This window comes from Arachis ipaensis, chromosome B3 (assembly GCF_059453495.1).
Source record: "Arachis ipaensis isolate K30076 ecotype BB chromosome B3, ASM5945349v1, whole genome shotgun sequence".
NCBI lineage: Eukaryota > Viridiplantae > Streptophyta > Magnoliopsida > Fabales > Fabaceae > Arachis > Arachis ipaensis.
The window spans coordinates 56,017,620-56,031,923 of record NC_142438.1 but is presented as its reverse complement, the minus strand read 5'-3'; the positions used below and the strand labels follow the sequence as shown (position 1 = coordinate 56,031,923).

General features: G+C 36.2%; 2 protein-coding genes across 2 annotated transcripts; one reads left to right on the top strand and one right to left on the bottom strand.

The window, feature by feature from the left end:
• The first annotated feature begins 479 nt into the window (after window positions 1-479).
• On the top strand, window positions 480-2,027 carry LOC107630588 (RING/U-box superfamily protein). The gene is made up of 2 exons (XM_016333780.3): window positions 480-1,484; window positions 1,720-2,027. Exons 1-2 carry the CDS (start codon window positions 568-570, stop codon window positions 1,796-1,798), a joined length of 996 nt encoding a protein of 331 aa, XP_016189266.1. The 5' UTR covers window positions 480-567; the 3' UTR covers window positions 1,799-2,027.
• A 384-nt stretch (window positions 2,028-2,411) lies between these two features.
• Window positions 2,412-11,290, bottom strand: LOC107630587 (AT-rich interactive domain-containing protein 4). Its single transcript, XM_016333779.3, has 15 exons — window positions 10,593-11,290; window positions 10,290-10,481; window positions 10,142-10,195; window positions 9,519-9,607; window positions 8,661-8,931; window positions 8,487-8,543; window positions 7,740-7,771; window positions 7,179-7,314; window positions 6,907-7,080; window positions 4,778-5,317; window positions 4,496-4,633; window positions 4,324-4,422; window positions 3,265-3,365; window positions 3,090-3,180; window positions 2,412-2,676 (listed from the first exon to the last, which is right to left on the bottom strand). The coding sequence occupies exons 1-15, from the start codon at window positions 10,758-10,760 to the stop codon at window positions 2,581-2,583; spliced, it is 2,238 nt and encodes a 745-aa protein (XP_016189265.1). The 5' UTR covers window positions 10,761-11,290; the 3' UTR covers window positions 2,412-2,580.
• Window positions 11,291-14,304: the final 3,014 nt, after the last annotated feature.

Genomic DNA, 14,304 nt, shown 5'->3' with positions numbered 1-14,304 from the left:
TTAAAATACATAAGATTTTAGACTAATGTATAATATTGTGTTATTTATATTGATTTAAATATTTAGTGTTATTAGATAATATTAGTATTGATTATGGTTATGCTTTAATTTTAGAGAATAGTTGGTTTTTGTTATATTTTTCTAAGTGAATTTTACCATGTCAAATAATGGTTGGAGTTTTGGAAATTTGGATATTTTCACATGCTAATTTATAAGAAGGTATCAAGGTAATGTAGTGTTAACGACCTGGTTTTCATCCGATTTTTACCCGATATAAACGGGCCCGGAAGTGTATAAGTTTTATCGGGTCTAGGACCAGGTTCGGATCTAATAAATAGATCCGATATATATTTCAGGTCGAATCTAAGTCACATCAAACCCGGTTTCACTCGACCCATGTGCACCCTAATGGAAGCAAGTACCAATAAAAAAAAATACCTAACTCAAATTTTAAATTTTTCTTAATCTCCTCAAATAAATCACTAACCGTCTGTCCCCTGACCTTCCCGCAGTCCCCCTTTACGATCACACCACTACCAAGGGCTCTCAATTCAACCACTGCTAACAATGAGCCTCCAGTCCCCTCTGAATCCCCAAACAGGATCAAACAGAAGGAGAAGGACTGCTCCGAGTTCCCCTTCCAACGATGTAATCGACGTTGACAATTTCGTCTTCACACCAGTCACTCACAAGGGCACAGACAAGACCACACCCATCTCCGTCGAACACTACGCCCTAGACAGGGACCTCCAGCTCGCAATCGCCGCCTCCCTCGCCGTCCCACTACCTCACCTCATCAACATATCCGACGACGACGACGACGACGACGACGACGTCAGCATCCTCGCTGCAAAACCCGAAAATACCCCTTTCGGGAAACGAAGAAAGAGGGACAACAATGAGAACGAGAAAGGCGAGTCCTCCAACAGCGCCCCACCATTCATCTGCGAAATCTGCACCGAAACAAAGTCATTAGTGGAGTCTTTCTGCGTCACCGGTTGCCATCACTCTTACTGCAACGACTGTGTGGTACTGTATGTTGGGTCGAAGCTTCAGGAGAATGTGATTAACATTCGGTGTCCGGTGCCAGGATGCAAGGGACTTTTAGAGCTGGAAGATTGTCGTGAGATTCTCCCGAAGGAGGTTTTCGATCGATGGGGGATGGCCATGTGTGAGGCTGTGGTTGTCGAGGGTGAGAGATTCTATTGCCCTTTCAAGGACTGCTCAGCGCTTATGATCAACGACGGCGGAGAGTTGGTGAGGCAATCAGAGTGCCCTAACTGTCGGAGGCTGTTCTGTGCCCAGTGCAAGGTTGCTTGGCATGATAGGATTGGCTGCGACGAGTTTCAGACCCTGAATAAGGATGAGAGGGAGAAGGAGGATATTATGCTGATGAATCTGGCTAAAACCAAGAAGTGGAGGAGGTGCCCCATGTGCAAGTATTATGTTGAGAAATCTCAGGGCTGCATGTACATGAAATGCAGGTTAGATGTTCGATTGATATTTGATTGACTTGTGGTTATTAATATTATTATATCATAACTCTCATATTCTTGCCCTTTAATCTAGGGTGTTTGACAAGACAAAATTACGTGCTTAACTATCCATATTCATCTTCATGTAATCTTAGAAGATTAAAACCATTGATGATGCTGCTACATCATACCGTATTGCTACATATTCCCTAGTTAATATTTTTCCTGTGTTTTTGGGTGACAGATGTGGATATGCCTTCTGTTACAGCTGTGGAGCCCTTTCCAACAATAATACCCACTATTGCAGCAGCTGCAAGCGTTAAGTGCATAGTTCTTAGAGCTAAGAATTACTTGGCTTGAGACTTAGAGCTAACTGCAGACCACCAAAACCCTTAACTAGTGGTTCATCCTTTAACTACTTGTATAGATGTTAATGCCTATGGATCTTTGTTAGTTTATTTGCTCAAATCATAATATTTAAGAAAGGCTTGAATATAGTTTATCCCATAATTCCGTTTTATCTAATACTGAATTTGGCACTTATATGTTTGTTAATTCAGCCATATTATTTTTCCCTTTTTCTGTTTATAACTCTGCACAAGATTGCAACTTTTATATAAAATGACAGCTCAGTGCAAAAACATTTCTCATTCACGCGAGGTCCAGGAAAAACCACGTCCAAATGACGTAATATACATCACTGGCTGTTTTCACAGTTTAAACCGGTGGCTTTGAGGTCACACAGAGATAACTCAACCATTGTTCCAAGACTCTCTTTAAGATTGCAACTTTTGTATGGGATAACATATTTTCAATGAGATTCAAATGCAAGCAATAACAATAGAGTATATAGACACATCAAGCAAAAAGAGGGTCAAAATTGTCATGTCGCATATAGATCATGGCAATGATGGATTATATACTATAGCCAACTGTACCATTAAGAAAATATATTAGTGATGCGGAAAATTTTAATGGCCCTTTTGGGGAGCATAATATGTTTATGTTGAAGGTTCAAAATCAATTACACGAGCGAAAGAACAACAATTTTCAGAACCTACCCTTACAATTAAACGGTTTAGGACCCTTGCCATTTACATTTTTCCTAGTCAAATGAGAGAGTTTTTTGAGATTTTTTTCTGTAAGTTGAAATGCTGCAGTGAGGACAAACGTATTCCAGCCCATCAGTTTTAGCATAGTCCTGCCATCATAAACAAATCAGAGACAAAGATGAAAAGTTTTCTATTCACTTCTTTAAAGTTTGTGCACAGTGACACTTGCTGCCCAGATGCGAAAATCGCATTTCAATTTGGTATTCACTTGTATACACATCCCAATTGTGACTAAGCCACAAGCAAGACCATAACTTAATAATTACAATCCAACCCAAAATAAAGACGATTGAAATTTCAAATCCAACTTCACTTCCCCTTGAAATTTTTTCACCCACCAAAATGGCAACAAAGACAATTGTCATTAAGCCTTAAATTGCAACATATTTGACAAAAAAAAGGTGGTAAATCTTTTAAGGCTTTTACTAACCATGAAATTGTTAGTTGTTAAGAATTTAGATCAATAAGGCATTGAGACTTAAGAGTCAAAGTTCCATAATACCTTAAATGCCCCAAGTCCCTGCCGCTTATCACATCCAAAGTGAGCCCACTCACCACATATACCACAGTTCACCCAGTCCCCTGCTGCACTACTGTTGAGCCAACATGAAAAGTTAAAGATAGTAAATAAGACATAATTTGTCAAATTTCAGTTATATAATAGAGAGGAGACAGACCTGTGACACAACAAGCAGCACTCCCCATCTACGTCATCGTGAGCTAATTCATATTCTAAAAGATAAGTCTCATAATGTCTCTTCAATGTATTGCCAACACCCTGATAACAGAAAGAAACTGTCAATGCTTCTAAGATTGCACATATTCTTAAGTTAAAAGTCCTGAGAATAGCAATAAGCACGAATGCAATCGTTTGCAAACCACAAATACACGCAAAATGTTTCCAATTTATTCACAAAGTTCTAAGAACGATTAAACAGATATTGCGCACAAAAATATTTCTTGTTTTCCTTTTCCATTTTGTAGAACTTGTTATGAAAAGAACAGACAGTATTTCATGTGAAGGAAAATAGAATCTCTGACAAAGCTGACACAATGGATAATGTAACTAGAATATCAGATAATTATAGCACAATGAGCAATTGACTTAGGTACGCCACGTCTAAGTCAGCATTTGCATATACAATTTAACATTTTGGTGTTCACTAGAGCTCACAATAATTGCACTTCAGGGAACACCTGATTATCAGAATCAATCATAAGTACAAAACATGCAAATCAGCTTGACATCGTGCCAATGGAATTTACTAAAATTAGCAGCAACAAAAGAAGCACCAAGTATAGACAAGTTACTCACCTCCCAAGCCCAGAACAAGTTATGTTCAAACTTCAATGCAAAAAGTAGGAGAGGGAAATGATAAGAACACGAACTCCTAATACTTAAACAAGGGAATAAGCAATGCATATACTACAATGAATGCTTAACTATGTAAGAGAGTACTAAAAAAAAGGGAAAAGTATGCATACCATGCTGTTGTAAACTAAAACAAACTACTGAATGCTTGATATGGACAAGAACAACATAGGAAAACAGAGGTAAAAAAAAAAAACCACACTGATCTCAAATTTAAGATGCTTGATAAAACTGTCAATAAAAAAAAAAGGATTATTTAGGAAAGGGGAATGACGTGAAATGTAAGGAAACATTCGGTAACAGTGTTTAGCAGGGGGGGAATGACTTGTAATGAGGAAAACAGAGATAACATTACAATCCATACCGTCATTCTATTTGTCAAAGTGTGATTGCGCATCTTTGAGAAAACTTGCCCTTTCCAGTTGATACCATTCCCAACATGAAAGCCTCCTCTTGAAACCACCTGAAATGCTAATGTGTTAGTCACAAATTCTAGAATATCATGCAACTAGCTTTACATAGTCAAATGTTCGTACCTCTCTATACAGGTTGAAAAGATCAAGGCGTTTTGCATTGAGAATGGCATCAGGAAACTCCGCTATCCCACCCGGTGGGACTAGGCGATTATGCCCTCGATGGATCAGAAACTGCATCACATCCCTCAAGAATTCCTCCTGCCAGACAATTTATGAGAAACCCAGTCAAAGATTAAACAAAAATTGCATTGATAATATCATATCTGACACAAGGATAAGGTCAAACATGGCATGATATCAATGAGGATAGCAAAGAGCACCAAGCAAAAATCAAGTAAACACCTCTGAGCAAACTCGTATCGGAGCTCTGTCACAACCATGCTTTTTCATAGGTAGCGGATTTAAAGAAATAACCTGAAGAGCTTGAAATGTGTTTAATGCAGATTTCCTCTTTGGTACAGAATTTATGCCTACAACATTATGCCTAATAGGAGCAAGTAACTGATTTGACTTTCCATGTTCCCCATGCCTTTCACCCTCAGATAATCCCGAAAAGGGAAGAGTCTTATGATAATTAGAATGAGGAATTGGTCTCATTGCAGCAAAATCTAATTTATGTCTATCACTACGAAAATCCTCTGACTTTTTCCTAGAGCATGGTTCAAATCTTTTTCGACTAGGTGCTGGAGGCATCAGCCATGTAGGATGCCCAGAGAAAACAGGATCATTACTAGAGTTTTCTTTCCCCTTCCTAGTACAAAAGAAAAGGAGACGTTCAGCATCATCTTTATGAAATGATGCAACCGGCAATCCTTGAATACTAGCAACTCCCAAAATCACTAGGCTACGGTATGATACATTAGGAGCCAGCTGTCTCAGAATCTGTGAACAAATAACAAAACACCCAAGTCAAAAGATAAGGTCCTGCACTAAATTGAAACTTAAGTAAATGAGAATTCAACAAAGATCATGCTGTCACAACTGCTTAAAAGATCAAGCCAATTCATTGGAGAGGATAATAAATAACTTCATATGTTCTGCCAAAATAATATTTAGCTGTTCAAAATATAGAAAAGCCAAGAAGCTAACAATGTAATATAGACCTAATACAACAACAACGCCATTCATTGGAGAGGATTATAAATAACTTCATATGTTCTGCCAAAATAATATTTAGCTGTTCAAAATATAGAAAAGACGAGAAGCTCACAATGTAATATTACAGACCTAATACAACGACGCCAGTGGGGTCAGCTACATAGATCAAATGACGTCATTATGCCATATCATATATCATATTTATAGCAACACTATTTACGCATAGATCACCTTTCACCACCTCGTGTATAGTCCATTTAGGTCTTTCTCTATCTTTCAGCACTTGTCTCACCCTTCTAACTAGATGCTCTGCCAATCTTCTTCCCACATGTCCAAATCACCTAAGACAAAATTCTACTATCATTTCAACAAAAGATTCTACACCAACTTTCTCTCTTACATCCTCATTCCATATTCTATCTATACGTGTTTGGCCGCTCATCCATCTAAACATCCACATCTCTGCTAAACTAAACTTGTGTTCACACTTACCCTTTTATGGTCCAATACTCCGTTCCATATAACATAGCTGATCTAATTATAGTGCAATAAAATTTACCCTTAAATTTTGTAGGTACTTTTTTGTCACATTAAAACTAGACACACTTCAACACTAACCAGCCCGCTTGAATCCTGTACAATAAGATGCTTTCCCAGTTTTCACTTCTATGTTAGTGTTTCCCCTCCTCTTTTCGAACTTACATTCCATATATTCAGCCTTACTATGGGTTATGCACAAAGAATTCATCTTTAAAGCTTCTCTAAACAAATCTAATATATAATTTAAATCTTCCCTTAATTCTCCCATAAAGATGATGTCATCGACAAAAAGCATGTACCACGGAAGTTTGATTATGATAGATAAACTTCAATTTTTTTTTTTTTTATTTCTGTCACAAACACCAAAAATAACTAAAAGATGGCATTCAAACAATTTCAGCTATTCCTTCTATTTCTCGAATGAAATCATGCCTGCTTTAAAAAGTCTGAGAGACCAGTATAAGGACCTTTAAAGCATAAGTTAAAAGACAACAACATTTTATGTGACCTTATACTGGAAATGAAGGACCATCAACCATGTAAGGCTTCATAAACAAAGTTTATAATAATCATATATAACACAATAGAGAAATCCTGTCTTGCAAATCCTCCTATATTGGCTAGCATTGCTTAATCTTCTCACCAACTAACAAAATGGAATTATTTACTTGAGCAGTGTATACCACTTTATTTATTAAATCTACATATAGCATCTCATAAATCCATACATCTTGTTAATATAACTAGTGCATCCAAGTAACCAAGTTATTCATCATCATAACAGAAGCAAGAACTTCCATATAAAAAAGACACCATCAAAGTTGATCATTAACCTGTGAAGCCCATGCAGGAACACGCATGCAAACTTCAAAGACGCTTGATCCACAGGCTACTGAGGATGATCTTCGAGGCTCAGAGTAAGACAATTTGCTTCGTACGTGATTAGGAACTGCTTGAACAAGCTGACTCTTCTCAATGAGCTCTTTTTTAATATGATTCTCCAAAAGCTGAGGAAATCCCAAAGAAAGTAGAAAAATAGTACGAGTAAATAAGAAGTTAAAAGAGTACAGATGTTGAAGGTCATGAAAACATAATTCACCCTTGCCTGATCATTAAAACAAGTATCTGCACTACCAGACACCAAAAGTGATATATGAGCAGAGCTACAAGTGGATATATCACAACGCATGGTCACCACACCACGTGAGAATGTTGCTGCCTGGAGAGGTGGCAGTGGAGCACTATAAAATACGTTCAATGGGAAAAATAATCAAATAATGACAGAATAAGATGCTGAAAAGAAAAAAAGAAAGAAAAAGAAGAGAAGAAACTAGAGAATAAAAACTCATAGTCCTAGTATGGCCAACTCTTTGCCTATTCCACAAATTCTTGTGTTATTTACACTAGATGTTATGATGTTATTTAATCAATATAACTGACCCCACCTATGAGGATAATATTTGAGTTATTGTTGTTAAACAAGTCATATCAGTTCAAAAGTTAAATATTATTGCTCCTAAAAAATACACGCGTGGATTTGTTTGACAGTCACTTATAAAATATCCCAGTCAACCAAAATAATCCTATATTCCTATTTTCAACAGAATAATATATAATTAAACATCACAGGAATATAAATGTGTCATCTACCACAAACATCAAATACCTTGTTCGGTTGTAAAGTTTACATCCACGTATCTGCAGAAAGGCCAGAACAAAGTGAAAACAGAAATACTAGACATCAGCAATTAAAAGAACTTCCCAGTAAGGAGAGTACAAATAGTAGACCAGATGGATTTGAGGTCAACAGTTAAAAGGTAGAATAAAACCACTCTATATTTAAATTGTGTTAACAAACAAATTTTACATGATAATATCATTATGTCCTTTGACCCCCATATATTGGGAAAAAGCTTGGTGTTGTTACACTTATATGGTCACTAATTAGACCAGATTTTCATTATTCCAGTGATTTAAGGAAAAACCACTGCATCATTCGGCACTTATCCTCGATGTGATCTTGATATTGGATAAACAGTTTACTTTGGGTGTGTTATTGATGAAACATAACAACCTTTAAGAATAAAAAAGGTTAGGAACAAGTACCAAACTGATCCATCCATATTCCTCTATCGTATTATGTTCATGTAGATTGATTGTCCAGACAATTTGAAAAATGCAATAAGTTTTTCTTCAAATAATGACAGATCTTTTTAAGGTCCAAATTTAGTACAACAGCTGATCAAAGGAAAGCAAGCAATTTCAAGGAAAAAGCATACAAAGATGCAGCAAATCCTTTTATTCAGAGCACATATTACAAGTTGTTAAGCATTTGAAATGCCGTACATCCAACACCCAAAAAGGAACAAAAGATAACCCAAGAACTGCAAACAATCATATACAGGCCACTTACTTCTGTACATAGGAGAGCATTAAGTCCATCCTCTAATGACCCCAATAAAAAAGCATCCTTTTTCAAGGAAAGAAAGAAAGAAGCAAAAAAAATTAGTTTGTAACAGGTAGGTATTAAGGGGAGTTACAATAACAACCTTCTCAAAAGCCAAATAGCTAAGTCATGCATGCCTACCGAAGTGCAATTAACTCCACAAACAAGAAATCTCATGTTCACATCAGTATCATATATTGTTATAGCAGAAATGCTCTCAGGTTCAGTCTCCTCCTGTTCTATATCATGTTCACTTGTACCAACATCAATATTGGGAGGGTCACCAAGAATTTGTGGCCCAAGCTTGCCACCACCTTTATTATTGTTAGGAGGAAAGACATTGTTTCGTACACAGTATAGTCTGAAAGTTGCAAGAGCAAGCTGGAAAGCATCCCATGTGTGACTCGATGTGCTGCAGTGCATAATATCAATCATCAGAAACAAAATATTATTTCATATACATGCTATATATATATTGATTAATATATGTATATACATAAGAAACAATCCATAGCAAAACTGCATCCAATTTCTGCAACTTGCTAAAGGCAATTAAAAGGAGCAAAAATATCTCATCTCATTGCTTCATCACTAGAAGCCAAAGTTAATTAGTGAAGTGTGATGACAATCTGATAGAAACAAGTTGTTTGTTCCTTTTAAGCTAGTTTAGCAGGTTTAGTAGCAGTAGGGCTAGGCCTAGCTGCTGCTCATAAATACTAGGGATTAGTTAGTTTTATGTCAGTTAGAGAAAAAGAAAAATCTGTTCAGTTTGTTAGTTCAGGAGAGGAAAATTCTCCCAGAGAGTTGGTTAGTTCCAACAGTATACTTCAATAAGGGGATTGTGATTCACAATCCCCAGTTCATCAATAAAATCCCTAATTCTGCTAGATCTCAGTTCCTATCACAATCATAAACCCATTGCCACCCAGGAAAGAACAGAAATGAGTATACACAATGATAAAAGTAAAGCTCAACAGCCAAGCTGGTAAATGACCATACCTCTGTGCCACTGAGAACAAAGCTTGATGAAAATGAGAAGCTGCATACTTTGAAAAGTCATTTTCCCAATATATGGTGTAAGGAATTCCCTGCCAAACAGAACCTTAATTAAATTGCTTTTCACTGGAAATGGGAGTTAGGAAAAATATAATCACATTTACTAATTTTCATTAGAAAAAAGCCCATATCTTGTACTGTCACGTCTTTAAGGGCCATTTCGAGTAGATAAGTTATTTAAGCACTTCTATGAAAGGAACTACTAAAAAATAGCTAATGCATAAGTTATATTATAGAAGGTATATGGTAAGATTAACATAAGTGTTTCTTTTGAGTATTTCTGAAAAAATGCAGATTAAGAAGCTAGATATTTTAGATTCTCAAAAAGCACTAAAAATGACTTTTTGGGATGTTATAAGCTTTATGGCTAAATGTGACCAAAAAATATTAAAATTGTCACTTTTAACTTCCATAGAATTAAAATAAAATGATACGCGGGTTTATCAGAACAGGTGGTAAGTCCTGCTTTAGCACCCAAATTTAACAATGATCTCTTTAAATTCTTTCAGACCAATCTAACTTTTCAGATAAAAAAATTACTATAGATTGCCTGCTATCAATGTGACCTTAGAGTGGAGTGCCTCTGCCAAGTTTTCTCCCTTAGGAGTTTCCAAATAAACCTACAAAATCACCGGAAAATAGGTTGGAAACAAAACACCACGCCATCCATGTCAAACAATCATGAAAGAAAATCACTATTCATATGACACTCACAGTATTAGGTAATTTTGAACAAAACAATGCACATAATGCTTCTGGACTAGACAGGTCAAAATCTTCCCATATAAGAGATCCAATTTCTCCACTTTCTTCTAGCTGTCTACCTTGTAGGTAAACAAAATCTGGCTGCAGTTGCTCAATTACTCGACCGAGTTCATCCACAGTAGGTTTAGTTAATACCGTCACCTAAAGAATTCTCATACAAGTTCAACATGCCATTCCATCAGAATTCTTCTAAATGCAAATCAAACAAAACAAAAAAAAAAATAAAACAAAAGGAACGAACTCAGTGGTCACCTCAAGACGACCAGAGGAAGAAAGCTCCGGAAAGGGGTATTGTGATTGATTCTCAGAAGCAGAAGCTTCCTCTTGCTTCTCTTTTTGCTTATCCTCACATGATTTACCACCATTCAGGACAGCAAGAAGACTAGAATGCCTTGAAGAACCCTGAGAATGGAACATCATTTTTTATGCATGCCAGAGGCACAACTTCTCCAGTTAAATATCAGTAAAAAAAAGGCACATTAACAATTCTCACTAAAAGAACTAAAAACCCAAAACTACTACAATAACTTCTTCAATGTTCCCCAACTGGTCTATCTGTCTATCTATCTATCTATCTATCTATCAACCCAACGCCTCTAACCATTGCAAAACCACCAAAACAAAAGAAATCATAGAACACCAAATTAACTCCTCAAGATGGCAAATCCACCAAGAAATAAGCAAGTATGAAGAAGGTTCTGGCTTGCAAAAACCCAGCAATTTGGCGAATAAAATAAAGGAACTTTGAGAAAGAAGAGAAGGCAGCGAGCAAGATCAAGGGGAGGCAAGAATTCTGCGAACCAAATTGGTCAAAACGAGGTAAAATCCTCAATCCACAGCTAGGCTAAAACGAAGAAATCAGAAGGAAAATCCAAACCCCTAAATCGAAGAAACGCTGCCTAATAGGTCTGAAAAGGAAGCAAATTGTTTAACCCCCAATTCACCACCAAACTAAAAGACCCGTTAGTAAATTAGAAAGAAAAATAAATGGAATAAAAAAATAACAAATTACTTATGCGCCTTAAAACAAAAACAAAATGAATAAAGAAAGAAAGAAAGAAAGAAAAACTGAGAGACCTTTTTGTGTTTGTGTGTATTGAGGGCACAGTCCCTAAAACATTCTTACTCTTGAAAGCACAAGTGATTGGGGTCAGTCAAAGTAACCAACATCACCACACAAAAAGCATTAAAAATCCTGCCCACGTTGTTGTTGTTGTTTGGCCAGCGATTTCCTAAATCCATATACGTACGATTCTGATTAGATTTAACCTTTTGACGAAACAATATATATAATGAGATCAAATCCGAAAGAAATAGATTAAAATAATAGAAGGGGAGAATGAAAATGAAAATGATAATTGTATATAGATAGCTAGACAGATAAATTCCTGTTCTTATTTTATATAGTATTAAATTAAATGAGAGGCATGAGAATTGAGAAATCTCTTTCACACTTGATTCGGTAATTTTTAGAAAGGAAGAATAAATTAATAACTTTGCGCCCAATCCCAACAACGAGAACACCACCAACACCAACCTCAGCATGTTTTCTGGTGTTCGATAGTTCCCAAGGATAGACCAACTGGTTCTCTTTGTTGTTGTACCTCATGAGGTTCTTCTGACTTACGAGAGCTTATAATCTGTAACGTTCATAAAATTCATACAGGCCAAATCAAATAAAATAGTAATGGAGACCAAAAAAAATAATGGATACTAATTATATTTGTGTGAATAAAGTAGCCATTAGATTTTCGAGAATTTTGATATAAGACTAAGCACTTCTTTAAGGTCAATAGTTTGACGGTTAACTCTTTACGGAGGCAAGTATGTATGTAGTAAGACTGGTTTCGTTGTGAAGACAACTCTCATGCTAGGAGAGAGGTCTTCAGTTGGGACTTTTTTGTCCTTTCAGCCTTTAAGTACTTTCTTCTTAGTACATTTGTACTTAGAGTTTGTTGATGGCTACCAAACACCAAACTTAGAATTGATGTTTGGAGGCTTTGTAAAACTCTGTACAGAAAGAGAGGGATAGAACACTAGGTGTTGCACAGTTATCTCTCTTTTATTTGAGGGAGAATTGGGATGAGTGACGAACGAAACTCTTACGCGATCTAGAATTTTCACAAATGAATTTCCGTTGCAAGTATAACTTCTAGACCGACAAGAATTCCTTTCGTACAAACGTTTGGTTGTCACAAATAACAAACCCAATAAAATTTATAAACCGAAGTATTCAAACATCGGGGTCGTCTCTCAAGAAATTGCAGGGAGGTGTATTTATTATTGGTTATGGAAAATTGTGTATTTTTGGATTTTTGAAATAGGGAACAAGTAATTTAAATGACAAGAAAAATAAATCAATAGCTAATAAAACTCTAGGCAAGGTATGAGAATTTGGAAGTCCTATCCCTGTTATCCTTATCGATGGTGATGAGAATTGAGTTTTGATCCCACTTAGTTAACCTTTACTAAAGCAAAGGAAAGTCAAGTGGACTAATTAGTTTGATCTTCAGGTCCTAGCCAATTCCTAAGAAAGGACTAGAGTTATTGGAATTCAATTCAATTAGCAAAAATAACAATTATCAATCACGATGAGTTTGATAACTCGAGTCTCCAATTAATCAATTAAAGCCAAGAATATAAAAAGTTAAATAAGAATCATAAATCTGAAATACCTCAGTTTATATTAAATAAAGAAAATCCTAACATGAATGGTTCATAAGCCAATTTGGCAACATAAGTAATTAACAAATAAAAGCATTAAAGTATGAAAGTAGAAGAAAAATATAAAGTAAAGGAATATTGAACCTGTGACTGAAGATGAAATGAACTAAACTAATAGAAATCCTAAAAATCCTAAATCCTAAGAGAGAGGAGAGAACCTCTCTCTCTAAAAACTACATCTAATCCTAAAATTATGAATTATGAATGAATGATCCCCTTTTGCTCCTTGATTTCTCCATTCTCTTACTTATATTCTGTGTTTCTGGATTCAGAATTGGGCCGAAAAAGGGTCCAGAAATTGCTAGGGCGTTTTCTGCAGATTCTAGTGCGTGGCGTCTGTCACGCGTTCGCGTAGGTCACGCGTTCGCGTCATCTGAGAGTTTTCCTTGTCACGCGTTCGCTTGGGTCACGCGTATGCGTCATTTACGTTCTGCTCAAGGCATGCGTCCGCGTCAGTCACGCGTTCGCGTCGATGCCTTTTCGTGCTAGGCACGCGGCCTGTTGTCCATGCGTTCACGTCGCTTCCCTTTTCTTCAAAACTCCATTTTTGTGCTTTCCTTCCATTTTTGTATGTTTCCTTTCTGTCCTCTAAGCCATTCCTGCCTTAGGAGATCTGAAAATACTTAACACACAAATCACGGCATCGAATGGTAATAAAGGGTAATTAAAATTAACATTTTTAAAGCATAGGAAACATGTTTTTCACATATATCACATAATAAGGAAGGGAAAGTAAAACCATGCCATTTACATGAATAAGTAGGTGAAGGATTGAATAAATCACTTAAATTGAGCACAAAATACATCATAAAATATGGGTTTATCAACCTCCCCACACTTAAACAATAGCATGTCCTCATGCTAAATCCAAGAGAAAGGGTAAAGTTAGAATGGTGGAATCTCATGCAATGCATTCTATTCTAAATGCAAACTACCTACATGAATCATGCAACTTTAGTTATTATCCACCTATATATATAAAGCTTACATGTGGTTAATTTGTTTCATACTTTCAAGGAATCATATATACATAGCCAGACCCTAGATAATGTTAAAGCACTTTTACAATTGAGATGGGTAACAGTATTTCACAAACCTGCAAGATAATTAACAATTAAGCAGAGATATATGGTGATGAGCTATTGAACCCTCACTGGATTTTTGTGTTTACTCTCTAGTCACTCAGTGTTTATTGGGTTAATCACTCTATTCTTTTTCTATCCTTGCTTTCTAAAACTTT